The sequence below is a fragment of the Octodon degus genome, unplaced genomic scaffold (genome assembly GCF_000260255.1).
Source record: "Octodon degus isolate 3935 unplaced genomic scaffold, OctDeg1.0 scaffold00075, whole genome shotgun sequence".
Classification (NCBI taxonomy): domain Eukaryota; kingdom Metazoa; phylum Chordata; class Mammalia; order Rodentia; family Octodontidae; genus Octodon; species Octodon degus.
In genome coordinates, this window is record NW_004524651.1 from 1,521,228 (window position 1) to 1,540,415 (window position 19,188).

A 19,188-nucleotide genomic window follows, 5' to 3' on the forward strand; every position below is an offset into this window, starting at 1 on the left:
TGTGGTGCTGGGGGATTGAACCATGGTCCCTGTGCTTTGCTAAGCTTGTTCTAAGTAGGTGCTTTAGACCACTGAGCCATCTCACCAGCCCCTGAGCAGAAGCATTTTGAGAGGATTCATGGCAATATGTCTTTTAATTTAATAGGTTTCTTACAATTTAAACATTAACTATTTTGTAAGACCTCCCTGGCCGTATTTTGAAGAGTTTCAAAATGAACCAAAGAGACCCAGGTGTTAAAACAAGTGTGAGAAACCGGAGACAGCTCTCCAGAGACAAATGCCTAGTTGGAATTGGGGGGGGGCAGGGTCTGTGAGAGGCTCTGTCACATCCTGTGTGCTGGAGGCTGGGCCCAAAGAGAATGGAGAGTGAGGCTCTGGTCCCCAAATGAGGCAGCATCGTGTGTGATCACTGTCGGAGGAGCCTTGACTCTGGAATTTCCTGAGCTTTCAGACCTCTTGGGCTTAAGGATGGTGTATTTTCAGCCTCAAAGAATTTTCCAACCGCAGCATGACCCCGCCGTAGGGGAGTGTCAGCCTGTAGCACTGCCCTCCGTCTCCTACAGAGCTGGGTGCTTTGTCTGTGTGTTGGGTGTGTTCAGATGCGACTGGGTGACTCCGTCTTAGGTCCCAGATGGGGGTGGACTGGTCTTTGTCTCAGACAGAAGTCCCAAAGGGCAGCCGCTGCAAGCCTGGTTTTTTCAGGCCTATTGCATTTGCCTGTACAGTTATTGTTTCTTGTGTTTCATTTTCCAAATTTTGAATTAGTCATCACCATTTAGAAATCGGGTGATTTCCACACAGAGATCCAGATTCCCAGATTCTTTGGGAAAATGTGCAACAGCTGGGCATTCGCGTTGGGCCTGTGCTTACACATGGCAGGCAGGTGCTCGCCAAGTCAGCATGGCGCCAGCACCGCGGCCACCTCTCACGGGGACCTGGCCAGCTGCATCCTCACCTCAGTTTGTTGGTTCACTTGTTTGTTCCATGCTGTGCTGGACTCTGAGGCTATAGAGGTACAGAGATAAAGTCAGTCCCCGATTCCAGGGAGCTTCGCACATACATCGTTGTCCCCCTTCCTGGTGGGCAGCAGCTCCGCTGCATGAGGTAGGGATCTAAAGTGGGGCTTCTCACCCTCGGATCATGGGTATCTGGGGCTAGATAATTCTTCTCTGGGGTGCTGTCCTGGCCTTGTAGGATGACTGGGGAAAAGTTGAGCCCCAGCTACTGCGTGCTAGTGTGGCATTTCCTGAGGCATAGTGGAAAATGTCTCAACATCATGAAGGGTCCCTTGGAGGGGGCCAAAATCATCCCTGTCAGAAATCACTGATCTCATGGTTCACGGACACCGATGAAGAAAATGCTGTTTGAAACTTAAGGGGGGAAACTACCCACTCGAGGCCCCCCTCCTATCCCTTTCTCGGGACAGGGGCTTTCTTTCTCTCAATAAATATATTCTGTAGAAAAAAAAAAAAAGAAGAAGAAGAAGAAACTTAAGCAAGATGCTCCGGAGTTTGCTTATCTCCCGGTTGTAGATCTGGCCCAGCTCCAGGGGTCCGGTCACCCACTCTGGGCTTGGCCCTGAGTGTGCTGGTGGCCTTGAGTGACAGCTCTACATACAGGCTTATCCTGCAAGCAGGCTGTAAGTCAGGGTTTGTGCACCGTTGCATGGTGTCTGGCCCCAAGAGCCAACTGAGTAACCAGCCTCCTGATACTGTCCCCAAGCTGGTCCCCAAGCACCCAATGGTGGTCACTTGTTAAAGTCTTTAATTAAGAGCAGCTGCTTTTGTCTAGCCAATTACCTGTTTTTAATTATAAAAATAATTCATTTCAATCTTGTTCATTTCAATATCCAGATTTATACTTAATTATGAATTCTTTAATTAAAAAAGGTTGCTGGTGTATACTGATATTCATTTCCTTTATTTTGAAATCTAAGCAAGGGAGGTATAACACCGAACGGGGACTGGCCCATGAGCAGTGTCCCTGGCCAGTAGGACTGTCACTGGGCCTCCTCCCTGATTCCCTTAGAGAACAGGAGAACCACCCTTCTCCTTGGGATGGCCTAGCAGCAAGCCAGGGAAGGGACAACCAAGCACAACTTGGTGCCCGAGGGCTGTGTGGTGGGCTTCTCCTCTGCCCACCATTCACTGAATCTGCCATTGATCACAGAGAGCTCCCCTGCAGTGAGAATGTTCAAGTTGATCCTGGCTTTAGAAAATGCTCCACACCATCTTTGAGTGGAGGTGTCATAGCCCCTTGATTTTAGGGGACTTCGTGGAGATTGCCCAAGCCTGTGCATAGCAAGAATGCATTTACCAGCAAAGAAAACTTCCCCACTCCAAAACACCTTTCGCAGTGCCTGAAATTTATCAGTTTTCCATTTGAATTCAAAATGTGAAATCTCTTTAAAATGCCACCCAGCTAGGACCTTCTTGATAACTATTGCTCAAGAACTCTCCAATTTTATGATAGCTATCAGATGCTGAGTTGGCCCTCAGCGAGGCCCTGTGGGAACTGGACATCAGGCAGATAGGTTTTGGTGTCGTTTGGAGCATAGATGGGAGATGGGGTCCAGGCTTAATGGCTCCTTCGTTGGTTCAGTAGTTCCCGGGTCCACATTAGGGGGATTGCTGCAGCCAGCAAGAGGGCACGGTCTCTGTGCTGTCTGTTGGACTCCCTAGGAATTCATCAGATGACTGCAATGATAAGCATGAAGTTGAGATGCAGGACATAGCTTTGGTCCCCCATAGAAGATAGAAGGGCTGGGAGGCCCTGAAGTCACCTTGAAGAATTGTGTGGGTGTCCCTGGCCACACGTGCTGTGCAGTCTGATGCATGTTTCTTAGTTATATGGAGCGTGTTCATTTCAAGAATGATGGTGATTACCAGATTAGCACACGGTTCGGTTGGGCTATGACTTAAATAGCTGTAATGCTTTTAAAACCCTTGGACCCTATGTCAGCCTCTCCTGCTGTTTAGAAAACAACATCAAAAAAAAAAAAAAAAAAAAAAAAAAAAAAAAAAAAAAAAAAAAAAAAAAAAAGAAAAGAAAAAGAAAAAGAAAGAAAGAAAGAAAGAAAAGAAAACAACATCAAAGCTTACCTCCTGGGCAGTCTTCACAGTCAGCATTCCAAGGCTTGTTTTCCTTTGTGTTCACTGAGCTCCTTGGATGTTTCCTGAGGTAACTGTGCAGAAGGGATGGAAAGCAAGGTCTTTATCCTAAGAACTCAGCTTGTTCTTAGGCTGTGGGAGGACACGTGGCTGAGGCAGCCACCCTCTGCAAGGTCCTCTCCCTGGGGATTAAGAAGAGCTTGTGGGACATTTATAAATGCTGAGTCCAGTCAGTTTGCAGAGGTGAAAGCCGCCACTCCAAGGCCCCATGCAGCCATTGCCTGGGGTGGCAGTGACCCTGCACCTTGGGACCCAGAGATGGCACCTGCATTCTTTCCCTGGTACTAGGGGAACAGCCAATCTGCTTCAAAGGAAGAGCTAGGCCTTGAGGAGAGCCTGTGTGACCGAAGAATGGCTTCCCTTTCCGCTCCCCTCCAGAAGAGAGAGGTGACAGAGCCCCCCCCCCCCCCCCCGCTCCTGCTTCATGCACTGATCCAGACAAGGACAAGCAGGCCCCCAACGTCACACATGGGTTGTGTTTCCAGTGTAGCTTTTGGGTACCTGGGCCACAGTTTCTCCCAGAATCAGTCCTGTCAGTGATGATGACAAGATAGGAAAGACCTGGGAGCAACATTTGGTTCCCAGTGCGGACACCAACTCCAGCTGCACTGTTGTGAATTAAATAGAATTGATCCATGTATTCGTAATATGGTTTGCATAGGAACAAGGAACGAACATTCCTGCTTGGAGTCTAAGGTGCTCAGCATGCATCTCCCTCCCTGTCCTGCCCCCATCTCTGTTGTCAGCAGGGTAGGGACACCTCCTGGCCTCCCTCAGTCATCAGGTGCTCCTGGCCCAGCACAGAGAGAGGTCCTGGAGGCCATAGGCATGCCTCCCATCTCCAGGGCAAGGAAGGAGTGGGTTTGTACTCTCTTGTCCCAGAAGGCAGGGCTTGACTTGCAGGTGAGATTCTAAGACTCAGCTCTTGGGACGGGGACGGGGTGGGGGTGGGGGCTTGATCAGTCCATACAGCCAACCCAGGGCCCTTTAAATGAAGATGCCATGGGACACACTCATCTAATGACAGCTACTCACCAGTGTGACAGCCTGGCTTGCAAGGCAGAACAGACCCCTCACTGGACATCTTCAGGTCGAAATCAGGCAACCGACTGCCATGAGCTCCACTGAGGAGTGACTCTAGAAGTATAATTGGTTAGAAAATAATCACATTTTATCACTTGCCCATTATAGGCAGCATTACAGTTTAGATCTAAATCGTCCACCAAAAATCTCCTAATGTGTTTGGAAGGCAATTGGATCACAGGGCGCGGCACTCACCATAGATTCAGTGCAGACTCTGCTGCTAGGGCGTGCAGCCTGGCTGGAGGCTGGGCCCGGGTGTGAGCTGGAGGGATGCATACCTGCCCCAGCTCCTTCCTTTTCTCCTCCACCCCTTCGACTGTATAGCTTCTGCCTTGGAGCTGGCTGACCGTGGGCTGTACATGCTGACACTGAGCCAAAATAAGACGGGCCAAATGGAGACCTGCCCAGAGGGGCAAAGAGGACTGTGCCCACGTTCACACACTCAGTCCTGAACTCAGGGGTCTATGAGGTGGGGCTCCCCAGATCCCTGGATCCTGGAAGCCCTTGTAGGCTGGGACTTGGTCTCCCAAAGGTCACCTCCAAGTAACCCCACACTTCTGTTACTTACCCCCATGCCCTCTGTACCACTGGGCATGAGTCAACACCAGGGTCTGTTTGTACAGTACAGTAATGACTGTTTTCTGTCCAGAGAAGCACGGTTCTGTGAGGTTGTCTCCATTTCTGGTCCCCTGGAGAGTATTCTCTTCCTTTCAGTTGTGTTAAGTATTTTGTCCCAGCAGTGGAAAAGGGACAGAAACACAGGCCCAGCGCAGGGTGGCTGCCTCAGTATGTTATTTCTCAGCCTTTCAGACACAGTAGGTGTGATCAGCTTCCAAGGCCCAGATAGGGAAACTAAGGCCAAATAACATCCTTAAGATTACAGTAAATAAATGCCTGTGCCAGAACTTGAACTCCGATCTGCTTGAAATTGGTTTTGTTTCACATGTAGTCAATTCATTTTTCCTGCTAAAGGTAAAAGGCAGCACAAGTTACCTGTATGTCACCCACACAGGTGGCACTGCTCACTGGGAATGTAATATGAACAGCCTGTGTGTTTCACATGTTCTGCACCCCAGACTGTGAGAGCAGGGTACCATGTCTGAGTGTGTGTGCCATGTCTAACTGAGCCCATGAGCGGATGGGCATCGGAAGGACAGACAGAAGGGAAGCGCAGAAAAGGGACTGATGGACAGTGCAGTTGTTCCCTCTGGGAAAAAATTATTTTATGGTGAGGGGCAAACCCTAGAAGAAAAGGACAGGAGACTCAGGTACCAGCTTGGCTCCTGAGGAGTTTAAAATAGAGACGGGAGAGACCTTTCCATGTGTGACACTTCCAGCATGTTAAGATACTCAGCTCTTGCTCCACACTCTCTCCAGTCCTTATGCTGCTGCTTCCTGTGCGCATCACTGACCATATTTCTTTCCATGCTGGCGGGACCCTCATGATTCCCCACCTGTGTGTTCACCTTTAAATGTTCTGTCAGCCTAAGGAAATAAAAAGATCAGGGCAACCGTACTACTTAGAAGTTTATGACTACCTGCATATAACTTCACATACACCAACTGCTCTAGCCAGAAGTAACCAAGGCCCTGTGGAAGCCGCCCATGCCCTACCCTGTGGTCCCTCCAGAGAGCGTCAGGTCAGGAAGAGAGGCCAAGCTACCTTCTTCCCTATGACAGCTTTGAAGCCAGCCTCCAGGCCCCTCACCACCTAGCCTGTACCCATGGTTTGCCCCAGGGTGACAGCTGATGCCTGGGCTAGATCAGGGGAGGGGCAGTGGCAGGAGAGGTGGCCCCTGCACTATCAGTTGTGGCTGCGGGGGGGCCCAGGTGTCTACAGAGCTCAGAAATCTGACCCCTGCTGTCATTCACAGCCTCCTGCTAGGCGGGCTTGGAGAGGCCTTGCTGGTTTTCTCAGAGCAGAAGAGCTCCTGATGACCAAGAAAGGAGATTCACAGGTGGATACCCGGATGGAGAGCACCCAAGCCTTGGCCTTGAGCTCCCTGTTGGAGCATCAGAAGACCTCCAGGACAGAGGGACTGAGCCCTGCCCATGCCCTGCCCAAGCTGTGTGCTAAGGAGCTGCTTCAGGAGAACTTTCTGGGGTGTCCAGGCTGCCTCAGAGGGACGGCCCGCATTGCATCTTGCCCCTGGGACTCTTGGCTGTGCTGTGCTCAGTTCTGCAGAAATGAGAGGTGCAGGATTTCAGCAGCATGGCTCCACACACCTGCATCCCCCTGGAGGCCTTGGTATACTAAACGCCCGCACCTGCCTGCTCTCCACTTCTCGCCTAAGGTAAAAATGTTCAGCGGGAGCCTTGCACCAAGTAGCCTGCATCCTGCTCTTCCCCAGGGCATTAAACTTTGCTGATCAAAGGGGAAAGACTTACTCTTTGCTCCCACCACTCTAAGCCCTGAAATCAGTTCTTTTCCACTTGCAAAGAGTGGCATCTGCCCAAATGTCACCTCACGCCTGTCTCCTCGGCTGCTCTTTAAGCGCATGACGTGTCCTCAGCTTGCGGAGGAGGATGGCAGCCCAGTCCTGCTCCCAGCGGGGGACTGACCCTAAACACTTGTGCCCGAGAGTTTAGACCCTTTTGGTTTTAAGAGTCTCTAGCCAAGAATGCTTAGAGCTTTGTATTATGTTTCTGTCACATTCCAGTGTCCTGTTTCTCAAACCTCAGGTCTTCCTTACCATCCTATCTCCTTCTGTCTCCATTTGTGACCATTTTTTCTCAAGCTCTCACTGCCATCATTAAGGTCCGTGTTCACATGCTCAGCCCTGAACACAGGTTTGTGAGATGCCCCCCCCCCGATCTCTGACTCCTGGCAGCCATTGTAGGCTGGGACTGGGTCCCTCGAAGGTCACCTCCAGGTAGCCCCACGCTTCTGTTCCCCTCATGCCCTCAGTATCATGGTCAACACCAGGGTCTTTTTATTTGTGCAATACAGTGTGATGACTGAATTTTCTGTCCAGAGAAACACAGTTCTGTGTGGCTACCTAGTATTACTGATCTGCTCTGGGTACAAACAAAAATAAAACAGTCTATTTTCTTGGTAATTTGCCTTTTTCTCTTTAGCTCTGGGGGTGGGTGTGGGAGGAGAATTGCAGAAAAGATTGTTGGTATCCCTGGGGAGGGAGTTCTTTTTATTTGTGTGTGTGTGTGTGTGTGTGTGTGTGTGAGAGAGAGAGAGACAGACAGACAGACAGACAGACAGACAGAGGTACAGGGTTGAACTCAAAGCCTTCCCACTCAACTACATCCCCAGCCCTTTTTTTTTTTTTTTTGTGGAACCGGGAATTGAACTCAGGTCCTTGTGCTTGCCAGGGAAGCACTTATTTCACTGAGCCATCTCCCCGGCCCCCCAGCCCTTTTTAAGTTTTATTTTGGTTTTGAGATAGGGTCTCAGTAAATTGCTAAGTTGCCCATGTTGGGCTCAAATTGGCCATCCTCCTGCCTCAGCTTCCAAGGGTGCTGGGAGCACAGGTGAGCACCGCCACACCTGGCAGATTCTCGTGTCTGTAACCCAGGAGGCCCAGACGCCTCCTTCTGCCACGTCTTGGCCTCTTAACTCTCAGCGTGAAAGGGCCTGGGTGGTGCCTTGACCTGGGCTGTCCACAGTGTTCCCTCCAAGACTGAATCATGGTTAGACCAAACTCGCACATGCTCTAAGTGTGAAAATACACTGATTTTGAAGACTTCATGTAAAAAATGTAACATTTTTACATTGATCTTATAGTAATATCTAACCTATCAACTATAAATAAACATGAAATGTATATTCTCCAAGCTCATTTCTTCTTTTTACCTTTTATAATGTGTCCACTAGAAAGTTTGTGTGCAGCTGTGGTGCAGGCGATGTCTCTGCTGGTCAGCGTGAGTTCAGAGCCCTTCATCCGAGCCCAGGAAGTGGCAGGCGCTGGGGTGCCAAGCTGGCAGGGATACCAAAGGCTGCTGGTGCTCACTGTGTGCCAAGCTCTGCCTATACAGTGGCTTTCGTTCTTCCCACTGGGGTGCAGCGACATCAACCCATTTCTCAAGCAGATCAGAGGGATTCGGAAACTTCATCAGCATCACCCAGCAGGGACTTAAACCCTGTGGCCTTCCAGTCTTTGCTTCAGAGTTCCACGGAGGAGACAGTGGCCCCAACACATGATGGAACTGCAGCGCTCTGCACAGTGCAGGGCTGGGGACTCCTGCTGTCCCTGAGGTCATGAGGGCTTCCTGCTGAAGGCCATGTTCTCTCCCTTTGTCTGAGAGCAAGGACTGTGGCCTGTGTCCCTGCTGCCCTCGAAGAGTGACCCATTTATTCCTCGAGGCCCCTCCCTTGCTCACATCCCAGATTCCTCCTTCCCCATGACATCTGGGGCTCCCAGGGTTCCTCCGGAGAAACCCTCACCCTGCACTTCCAGGACAAGTAGCCCTTGTGCTGGACTCACAGGCTCAGTTCCTCAGCAGCTGGATGGTGATGGTTGGGTGTTGAGGTGGTGGGAGAGCCTGGAGACAGAGCCCACTGCAGTCTCCCGTCTCTTCACCGGGCTCACAGTGCAGGAGGGGGTGCTGTCTAAGATGTGCCCCGACCTATAGGTGGGGAATTGTACTGCGCTTGCTCAGTAGGGCAGGGACCATGACGCCCCTACTGAGCAGTGGCCTTGGACAAAGTGCGGAAGACCATGGGATCCACTAAAGGTGCCAGTGGTAAGGGTGACACCTGATCTTTCGATCCATATTCTAGAGAAAGGGGTCGAAGGAATGATTCCCTTGGCCTTATCCCAGCCCTACCCTGTACCCCAGACTTCAGGTTCCCTCCCTCAACCCAGCAGGGCCTCTAGGTTATGCCCCCCACAGTGGACATGTGTCCTCCTCTCTCAAGTCCACTTGGTTTGAACACTAGTAATAGGATGCACTGGAAATGGTGCCAGGTGCGGGAGGCCCAGGTGCCCAAGCCAGCCCCGCAGCCGTCCCATCACGGCTCTGCACCCTATGGACCGGCCCACTGAACAGCTGGATGCCACCAAGAGGCCGCAGCCATTGCCACATGGGCAGTGGGTCAGAGGGCTCACCCAGCTGAGTGGCAGCTGGAGGAAACTTTGAGCACAAAATCATGAGATACTGTAAAATCTTCTCAAGCGGCCATGGTTCTGGACAGTGTGTCACATAGAAGAAAACAGAGCAAGGAGCCTTGTGTGGTGGGCTTTGCCTGTCATCCCAGGTGTACTCTAGAAGCCGAGACAGGAGGATCTCTTAAAACTTCCCCCCTGAAATCAAGACCAGCCCAAGCACCACAGTGAAGACCCCACCTTTAAAAGGAAAAAGAGGGGGCCGGGGAGATGGCTCAGTGGAATAAGTGCTTCCCTGGCAAGCGCAAAGGCCTGAGTTCAATCCCCGGTTCCACAAAAAAAAAAAAAAAAGGAACAAGAGGGGCCAGGGAGATGGCTCAGTAGAATAAGTGCTTCCATGGCAAGTGCAAGGGCCTGAGTGCAATCTTCAGTTCCACCAAAAAAAGGGAAAAAGAAAGGAGGGACCTGGAGTAGGGACCCCAGCCCTGCCCACAGCAGAAGACGCCAGGCTACAGGGGCTATTCTCTGGGGCCCTCAATGCTGCTCATCCCAGGTGGATCCAGTCTGGCCTTGTGAGCACTTCCCCTGAGCGCACTTTTCCTCCAGGGGCAGCTGTCCCTACTCAGTGGCCTCCAGCCCAGGTGCTGCCCCTGGAGGAGAGGCCAAAGGCCCCGGGGCTGGCCCAGCCGTTCTCGCAGGGCAGGTGGTGCTTGATCAAAGGACCTCATTTGCTGGCTCATTTGCAAGATGTTGAGAAGCAGGCTTGGTTATAGGGGCTAGTGACTTCATGAATAAGATGAGTCCTTCTGGAGCCTGCTTGCTAGTGGCAGAGAAAAGGAAACAGGATTTCACAGCCAGTAAAGTGCTATGAAGAAAAAGTGGAGAAGGGCAACAGAGATAGCTCTTTTGAAAGTCTGACAAAAGGTAAAGATTTGCCCTTCCAGAAATGCACAATCACACACCTGTGTGCTGTGCAGTACACAAATCGAAGGGATTTATGGTCCCTGCAGTCCGTCTGCTGGAGCTCAGTAGTGCTGGATTCCAGGAGGATGGGGAGGTGAGGGTTGGCGCACCTGCCCTGTGGCACCTTCCCACGGGCTCCACTCAGCAAGGAGGAGGCCCATGTGTGGGAGGCATGGGCTCTGCTTGTCCATCATTCATCCTGGCCGGGGAGAGATGGGTCGGCTTGAAGTGGACTCGAGGTAGGTGGCCGTGGGAGTTGGAGGGACGTGGGCAGCAGCGGTCCTTTCCCTGGGGCTCCCCGTGGGTGGGTGGGCTACCTGAGCCTCTCCATGCTCCACCAGTGTGGCCTCCCCTCCTCTCCAAGGAGCTTGATTTCCAGAGAGTGAACAATTCCCCTGGGCCCCTGGGCGGGGAGTGGGGGCGAGCATTTGAAGGCTGCATCTCACCTGCATCTCCCGCCTCTTCGTACCCTGTGCGCCGGGTGTGCAGGGGGAGGTCACGGCAGGCTCAGGGACCGAGGCTAGAGGGAGGTGGCCAGCTTGGGGGAGGATGAGGGAAAAGTCTGTACTGTGCCAGGCCCCGGTAGGTGCCCCCATCCCCACCCCTACCTACCCCATGTGCTGGTCTGCCCCTCTTTCTGTGCCATTGGGAGGGCAAAGCCACTCACTGCCACCCACTGCCACCCACTGCCAGGCCAAGATACCAAAGTCATTTGTGAGCCAGGCTGTCCTGGTGCCTTCCCATGTGGCTGAACCTGTTGGTATCGGGGCCAGACACTAGGGGAGCCGCAGCTCATCTGGCCTTGGCCACTGGCTGAGCAGCTATGGGGTCTCTGCCCTTCCTAGGAAGCAGACCCCAAGAAGGGGGCCTTCTGGACACCTTGTCCATGGCAGACAAGCCCCACCCTGCCCCCAGGGGAGCCATGCACTGGTTTCTGCTTAGTAAACCACACTGTCCCAGGTCCCTCCCTCTGTCACTCTGGCGCTAGCCAGGAGGGGCCTGAAGGAGCTCAGGGCGAAATGATTGAAACAGTGGCCTGTGCCAGAAGGGACACTGGAGTCTTAATTTCCTTCCTGCACTGTGAGTGATGCCTACGGCTGGCACAAGCGGGACCTCTGCCCATTTGTTGTCTGAGTCCTGGCCACAGGGGCAGCCATGGAGCCCCTCTGCCTGGGCCGGCTGATTTGCATGACAAGTGGAAGTTGCCAGGCAATCTCAGTGTCCCTCATTTCTCTCATCCCGCCAGCTGCAATCCAGACATGCATGTGCACCCTAGGCACTGGACTCTGTGAAAGGCTGCTGCATTCTCTGGGCAGGGCTGGGCGACTGTCCTTAAGCAGCGGCCACCCCTACTGCCCCTCTTCAGACACCATGGCAGAGCACCCCGTGTCCTGGCAGGCATGGCTCTGGTCACTTCTCTGCAAGTATAGATAGCAAGCGGGTACACACTTAGACTCCACAGAGACACACAGCCTGTGCTTCATCAGGGTCTAATTCTCATGCCCTAGGATGCACCTGTGGGACGCCTCTAGTACAGTCCCAGAACCTTGCAGTGAGCGCCACTGTTGAATTGCAGGACATTTCTCCACCCCAGAAGAAATCCCCCCCCCACTGTCACCCCAGCTGCTGACAGCCCCAAATTTACTTTCCACCTCTGCATAGCCGCCTGTCCTAGAGACTCTTGTGCATGGGATCACAGTATGTGCTTTTGGTGTGAGGCGGGTTTTCAAGGATTCCCATCCTTCCTGTCAAGCCTCTCCTGGCTGCCACATGGCCACCATTTCTACCTGGGGACCTGGAGCTGTAGGGGTGGTATAAGGAACCATAACACCTGAGGGAGAGGGAGCAGGGGGCATGGCAGGTTTAGGTTTTGCTTTTCAGCCAGTGCCCTGTGTCGACCCCAGTGAAGTCTGGGGTGCGTGATAGCCCTGCAGCATGGGTTGGGTCCCCCCTTTAGTGGTGGAGTTGGACAGGGGAGGGCAGAGGTGGCCCCTGCTATCAGGTGCTAAGCGTCAGCTCGTCAGCTCGCAGCAGCTGCAGCTTCACTCTCACTGGGGGTCTGAGGCTGGAAGCAGGGGAGAGAGAGTCTGCTTACCAATATCTGAAGAAAGCACTCGCCCCTCCCCAGTGGAGGAGAACATGGTCGTGGGCCCTGGCCCTGGAGAAGTTGGCCCGCTTACTTGCACACTCAGAACATGAGGAAGGGGGCCAGGAGCCAGCGCAGGCCCAAGTGGCCAGCATGAAGGTCCCCAGCACAGCTGTGGTGTTTCCATGCAGCCATGTAGGAAGCCTTGTGCCCTGGTGTAGCACTGCCTGCCTGGGACAGCCAGATGAGCTCAAAGAACAGGTTAGTGGCCTGGACTCCCTGGGACACACAGTCCCTAAGTCAGGAGGTTCCAGGATGGCGACTCCTGCTGTGCTCAGCCAGGTGCTCACAGGTGAAGCGGGAGCAGGGGGGAGCTGGGCCTTCCCCTGCCCAGGGGTCTTGATCAGTGAGGAGGGTCTTGCCATACAGAGAGTAGGAGCTGGTAAGAGAGATGGATCCATCTTCCACCCTTCTTTCATCCATGCTGTCAGGGAATCAGGGAAGGGAGACGCCTTTTCCCCACCAGTGGGACTTGGGCCAATCTTGTGATTTGCTTTGCCCAGTAATTGTACTGGACATGACCTTGGTGATGCAGGGCGTACGCGTTAAGCACCATTGTACATTCCTCTAGTTCTCTTTGACTTCTGCTTTGACCATATCTCTCTTAGATCCAGCTTTAGAAAGATTCCTCTGAAGCTTTGTCTTGATCAGGCCTCGACTGTGGCCTGCTAAGCCCAGCTCAAGAATTTTGGCAAGCCTGCCAGGTGTGGTGGGGCGTGCCTGTAGTCCCAGCACTTGGGAGGCTGAGATAGGAGGATCGCCACAAATTCAAGACCAGCCTGGGCTACATAGTAAATTTGAGGCCAGCCTGCACTACAAAGCAAGACCCTGTCTCAAAAAAAGAATTCCAGGGGCTGGGGAGATGGCTCAGTAGAATAAGCACCTGCCTGGCAAGTGCAAGGTCCTGAGTTCAATCCCTGGTACTGGAAAAAAAAAAAAAGCTGACAAATACATTTAGCACGAATCTCCCCTAACCAAGGCCCTCTTGGTAATTTTCCAGGCTAGAAATACCATCACCACTGTGGTTCCGTGACAGAGGCTCAGCCCCTGTCCCCTGCTGCGGTTGCCTTGACCTCTGGTGCCAGGTGGTGGGTAAGAGGCCCGTGGGGGCAGCTGAGTCCTCCCAGTGGGGCCACTGTCCACCAGCTAGTGCCCAGCTGGCTGCAGTCACACATGCGGACTGCCCAGCTGCCCGAGACTCGCGAGAGACCATATGTGCCTGGCTTGATTTGCCCCAGCACTGTGGCCCTATGTGACAGGCACAGAGAAGGGGGAGCAGAGCAGAGCAGGAGGACCTTCACGGAGACCCGTGTGCCCTGAGCCCCAGGTCCTGATGAGTACATGCCGTATGGTTCCCGGGCAGCGGCGGAGCACAGGGTCCTCCTCTCTGAAAGGAGGGTCAAATCAAAGGCCTTGCTCTGGCCAAGCGCATGTTCTACTCTGAGCTGCCTGTGTCCCCAGCTGCCACCTGGCAGGGGAGCAGGCGCAGGGGTTGCAGCTGCTGTGTGAGTGCCACCTTATCACCAACCAGCCACTGAGGCGTGAGAGGTGAACTTGGCCATGTGGGCATGGACTGGTGCTAGGGCCCGTTGTGCCAGCCAGGCCACAGCGGAGCACTCGGTTCTAAGTCACTGGAAGTGAGCACACGTGGGCCTAGCTGGCAGTAGCAGGCCTGAAGAGCAGTGACACACAGCGCCGTGGTCCAGGAGGCTGCTGAGCCTGCCTGTAACGATCTTCTGCAGTCTGAGGTTCCTCACACAGCTTCTCAGGCCTCCATTGCCTTTTATTCTTTTTAATTGTGGTAAAATAGGCACAGGGGATGTGAATGAAAGGTATGGGGGATGGATGGATATATATATATATATATATATATATATATATATATATGGTGTTTTTGTTTTTTGGTTTTTTGGGTTTTTTTGTATTTTAGGACAGGGTCTATAGGGTCTCACTACATAGATTGGACTCGTAGTGATTCTCCTGTGTTTAGCCTCCCAAGCGCTGGGATTACAGGCGCAGCCACCACGCCCAGTTTCAACTCCATCTCAGTGCGCCCCAGGGGTGTGGTTGGCACAGCCACTGCATCCGCCTAAGCAGGTGCTTTAATCTGCTGAGCTATTTGGCTGGCCCTGGATGCTTATATTTTAAACATGTTATTAGAGTAGAAGACACATTGTGGGGCCAGCGAGATAGCTCAGCAGACTAAAGCACCTGCTTAGGCAAGTGCAAGAGTTGAGGTTCAAACCCCGGCACCACCTGCCATGCCAGTCCTGTTCCCGGGTACACTGAGCCAGCCACAGAGTCCAGGCATAGTGACACATGCCTGTAATCCCAGTGCTGGGGAGGCTGAAAAACAGGAGGATCACTATGAGTCTGAGCTGCATAGTGAGACCCTGTTACAACCAAATATATTTTTAAAAATTGCGATTTCCCCCTCGAAATCCTCCCCCTTGCTTTGGGTGCACACATCCCGTGGTTCTTGCCACTTCCTGAAGCAGCTCTGGAGTCCTCTTTCATGAGTGTCTCTAGTGCCATCATGACTGCTTTATGCCCGTTCTAAATCAACTCAAAACATTTACCTTTTATGATCATTTTGCTATGGGGAAGAGCCAGAAGCTGCGCAGTGCCAGGTCTGGGGAGCAAGTGGCCGAGGACACAGCATAATGCTTTATGAGCCTCGCTTTCCACTGGGTGGCACCTGGCAGGGCTGCATTTCCCATCATATGTCATAAAGTTGCTCAGGAAGAGGATTTCCAGAACTGCTCCAGAATGTGGCAAGGGGTGCTGGCCATGCTTGAAGTGAGAGGAACTATTTTAAGAGGAGATTAATGGCAATATATCTTTTACTGTAATAAATTTAAAACTTCAAAAATTTACCATATATTTTGATCTTCCCTGAAAGGATTTTCCTTACTGCTCACTTGTAAATGATAGCTCTGTGGCATCACATGCATTTGTAATGTCGTGACCAGAACCTTCTCAGACAGAACTCCACACCACTATCAACTCCCTGGTCCGTCCTTTGTCAGCCTTTGGTATCACCGTTCTGGTTTTTGTATCTATGAAATTGCTGTTTCTGGTGCCTCATATATTTGCCCTGTTTTGTCATTTTTTTTTTTTTTTTTTTTTTTAAAATTTTTTTTTTTGGGGCCCCTATATTTTCCCCCTTTTTTTTTTTTTTTTTTTTTTTTTTTTTTTGACAAGATCTCTCTATGCAGTTCAGGCTGGCCTTGAGCTCATTTTGGAGCCCAGGATGGTCTCAAACTCCCAAAGATCCTCCTGCCTCAACCTCCTAAGTGCTGGGATTACAGGCATGCACCACCACTCCTAGCTAGTCCTTGATTCTTTGTGTGTGTGTGTGTGTGTGTGTGTGTGTGTGTGTGTTTTAGTAAGGGTCTACAGGGTCTCACCACCTAGATTGGACTCATAGTGATCCGCCTCTGTTTAGCCTCCCAAGAGCTGGGATTATAGGTGCATGCCACCACGCCCCGTTTCACTCGCCATCTCAACACACCCCAGGGGTGGGGTGGCGTGGAACACCAGGGATCGAACCCTGGCCGCCGTGTCTGCCTAAGCAGGTGCTTTAATATGCTGAGCTGCTTGGCCGGCCCGTCAGTCCTTGGTCCTTAGCATTTTGTCTGTAGACCTCTGACGAGTGGCCTACACAGAGCTCTGCTTTCTGTAAGGCCCCATCCTCAGTCCTCTGACTCCATGTGGGAGGTGAGCTGCGGGACGTTGGCTATGCGATACAGAGGTCCTCTTCCCCCTTCAAGACCCTAAACAAAACAGCACACAGTGCCTTACCTGGCCCAGCTCCTGAAGTGTGTGCAAAGACACCCCGTCTCTCTCCGTTTCCTTGCTTTTTAACCTGGCTCATTCTCTCTAAGCACCAGCGTGGTGGTTGGATGACAACCTCATGGTTGTCATTCCTGGGGCAGCCTCCAGGTGCCCTGCCCAGCTTGAGGTCCAAGCTGGACACGTGGCTGCTGCTGTAGTGGCAGAGCCGTGGCTGCACAAGTGGGAATCTGAGCCATCCTGAGTACTTGAGTTGCGGAGGCCAGCAAGAAGCTGAGATCCTTGAGGGTGCCACTGCCACCACACGGGCCACTCGCCTCGCATCCTGCCCATACAGAGACACTCGTGCCTGCCCAGGGATGCGTGGCTTCAAGGACTGAGGGGACAGAACTGCTCCTAACTCTGAGACGATGTTTGCCAGGGTGGCCCTGGGGAGGTGGCTGAGCTGTGAAATCAGAGGTGACACTGAGTGGAGACAGGGTCCCCTAATGTGCTGCGAGTGTGGCTCAGCTGTGGGCGCCTCTGACATATTGGGACAAGGAAGTGAGGGCAATGGCGGCGTTTCCTCAAGAGGATTCTGAGATTGCTGGGAGTTGCAGGGCAAAGACGACTCTTCTTTCGCAAGAATTCCATGTCTCCTCTTCCTTCGGGGTCCTCTCTGACTGCCTCAGCTGGGGGGAAGGGGTGGGGAGTGGCTGGGGCACTGTTCCCTTCTGGCTGGAGGGGAGCAGGTTGCTGTGCCTGTTCCCCAATTTTTAAAGCAGGAAAGGTAAGTTAATCCTTTCTTAGGTTTATTGAATAATTAGCATAATTAACTGGAGAAAATTATGCTAACGTGTGCATGTACATGGTACCTATACTGGGGACATAGTCAACAAACAGTAAATGGGACCATTGTTCTTATTCATTTATTTCTGTAATCCTAAAAATTGAATGCCTGCCTTTGCGCTACATCCATGACATCTTTTATTTTTTAATTTTGAGTCAGAGTCTTGCTAAATTGCTCAGGTGGAACTCAAACTGGGGATTCTCCTCCCTCAGCTTCCCGGATTGCTGGGATGACAGGCACCTGCCACCATACTTGGCCTACTGGTGTCTTTATTTCACTCATCCTGGGGGGCTATCCTTGGAAGTTGGCTTTAGATGGCAGGAAACTTGGCATACCCAAGTAAGTGGACTATAAAGTGACTTTGAACCTCTTAGCACTTCCATTTCCATGGGAGTGTGGAACACGTAGACACCCTAGAAGTCCTGGTTCAGCCGTTCGTTTCCTCAGAGTCACCGAACTAGACGTGCTGCGTTCTCTCGTTGGGCACGATTCCTTCTGCAGGCTGGGTGCCTGGGGAAATTGTAGCTTTGCACACTGTCGCTTTCCCATCACCATGGCAACCATGAATGCTTTCTACTTTGCCCTGTGCTCACTGTGGCCTGGACTCCTCTTGGTTCTCAGGAACCCCAGGTATCTCTCTCCCAGTCAATGAGCCTTTCCCTGCTCCTGGCTTGAAACCCTTTGATGCCTTTTCCATTTGAAAAACGCAAGGCTGGGGAGATGGCTCAGTGGAATAAGGGCTTCCCTGGCAAGCGTAAGGGCCTGAGTTCAATCCCCGGTTCCACCAAAAAGAAAAATACAAACTTCCTTCACTCTCTTTGTTGACATTGGCTCCTCAGATATCACCAACGCAGTCTCTGCTGAGAGAAGCCTGGGTGCTGTGTGGCAGTAGGGAAAAGCATCCAAGCTTGAGCAGGTTTTAGAGCAGGAAAGGCAGGGTGGGTGCTGAGAATAGGGGTGCCTCTGCCAGGGGAGTCAGGGTTGGGGGCTCTTGGGGTCAGACTCAGCATTCACATCTTCAGCTCCTAACTGTCCACGCTTTCCCCTGAAGAGCCCAGGGTCTTCACAGAGGTGTCTGCCATCTCACCATGTGCATAGGACTGTTCCCAAGGAGCAAGGAATGTTCCGGAAGACTATGGAGGAGTCAGGTTCACGGGCACAGGGGTCTCATCCAGGGTGAGGATGGTTTTGGTTCTCAGCTTCCAGCTTGTTCTCAGCTTTCTCCTGTTCACAGTTAAACTTCTCAACATCTCCTAAGAGCTGTCCCTGCCTGCCACCTCCATGTCCCTACCTCCTGTCATCCCTGAGCCCTACAGACTGTCACTAGAGCCTTCTAACCATGCCTGTGACAGTCTCCAGGAGATCTTGTCCTGAGGCTCATCATACCTCTTCTCCTGTCACCTCTTGGGTCTTCCTACAGCTCTTGCCTCTATGGGAGGAAATAGTCCTTATCTTGACTGCCACCTGTCACTCTCCCGGGTGTCCCCTGCCTTCCTCACTGGGCTCTGCTTTGCGGTCCTGTTCTCTACTACTAGGTGCCATCATCCCTTGGTCCTGGCTCCTCTTAGTACCCCATCTTTTCTCCTGCAGCAGTGTCCAGTACTCCAGAACTACGCTAGCTGCCTAGGGTTGGTGACTTACACATTTATGTCTCCAGCACAGCCTCTGTGTTGTGCCTGAACCTACAGACACAGCCACCTGTCTGACAGCTGACCATGTGGGGCATTTCCAGTTAGGATTCTGTAGCAGTCAGTGGTATCTTGGTAACAAACAACCTCCCACATTCCAGGGTTCATGCAGAATCAATTTCTCATTGATCTAGTAATCCTGGTTGGCAGTTATTTCTCCCCATGTGGTCAGTCGAAGGCCAACACTTCTTCCCTCTATGGCCTTTCCCCTTCCTTTTTTTTTTTCCTATAATTTTATTGAGAAACAAAAAGCAATGAGACAGTTTCAAACCAAATTGGTAGGACAGTTTCAATAATTAACACATTGCATACATTCTGCCTAGTGGTTAATTGCTGTACAAGGTGCAGACATGATATCCTATTTACAAACTCTATTACAACAAATCCCTCTATTCATTAAGAGAATGTAACTATATATCTATCCTAACCACTTTGAATACACAGATACAAAATG

At 51.9% G+C, this 19,188-nt stretch overlaps 1 protein-coding gene across 1 annotated transcript in view; it reads left to right on the forward strand.

Annotated features, from left to right (window-relative positions):
• Tmem241 (transmembrane protein 241) overlaps positions 1-6,860 on the forward strand; it is a 125,747-nt gene extending 118,887 nt beyond the window's left edge. Inside the window, exon 14 of the mRNA XM_023720394.1 lies at positions 6,128-6,860. Coding sequence (XP_023576162.1) covers positions 6,128-6,622 — 495 coding nt within the window. The 3' untranslated portion in view covers positions 6,623-6,860. The remainder of the gene's footprint in view (positions 1-6,127) is intronic.
• Positions 6,861-19,188: the final 12,328 nt, after the last annotated feature.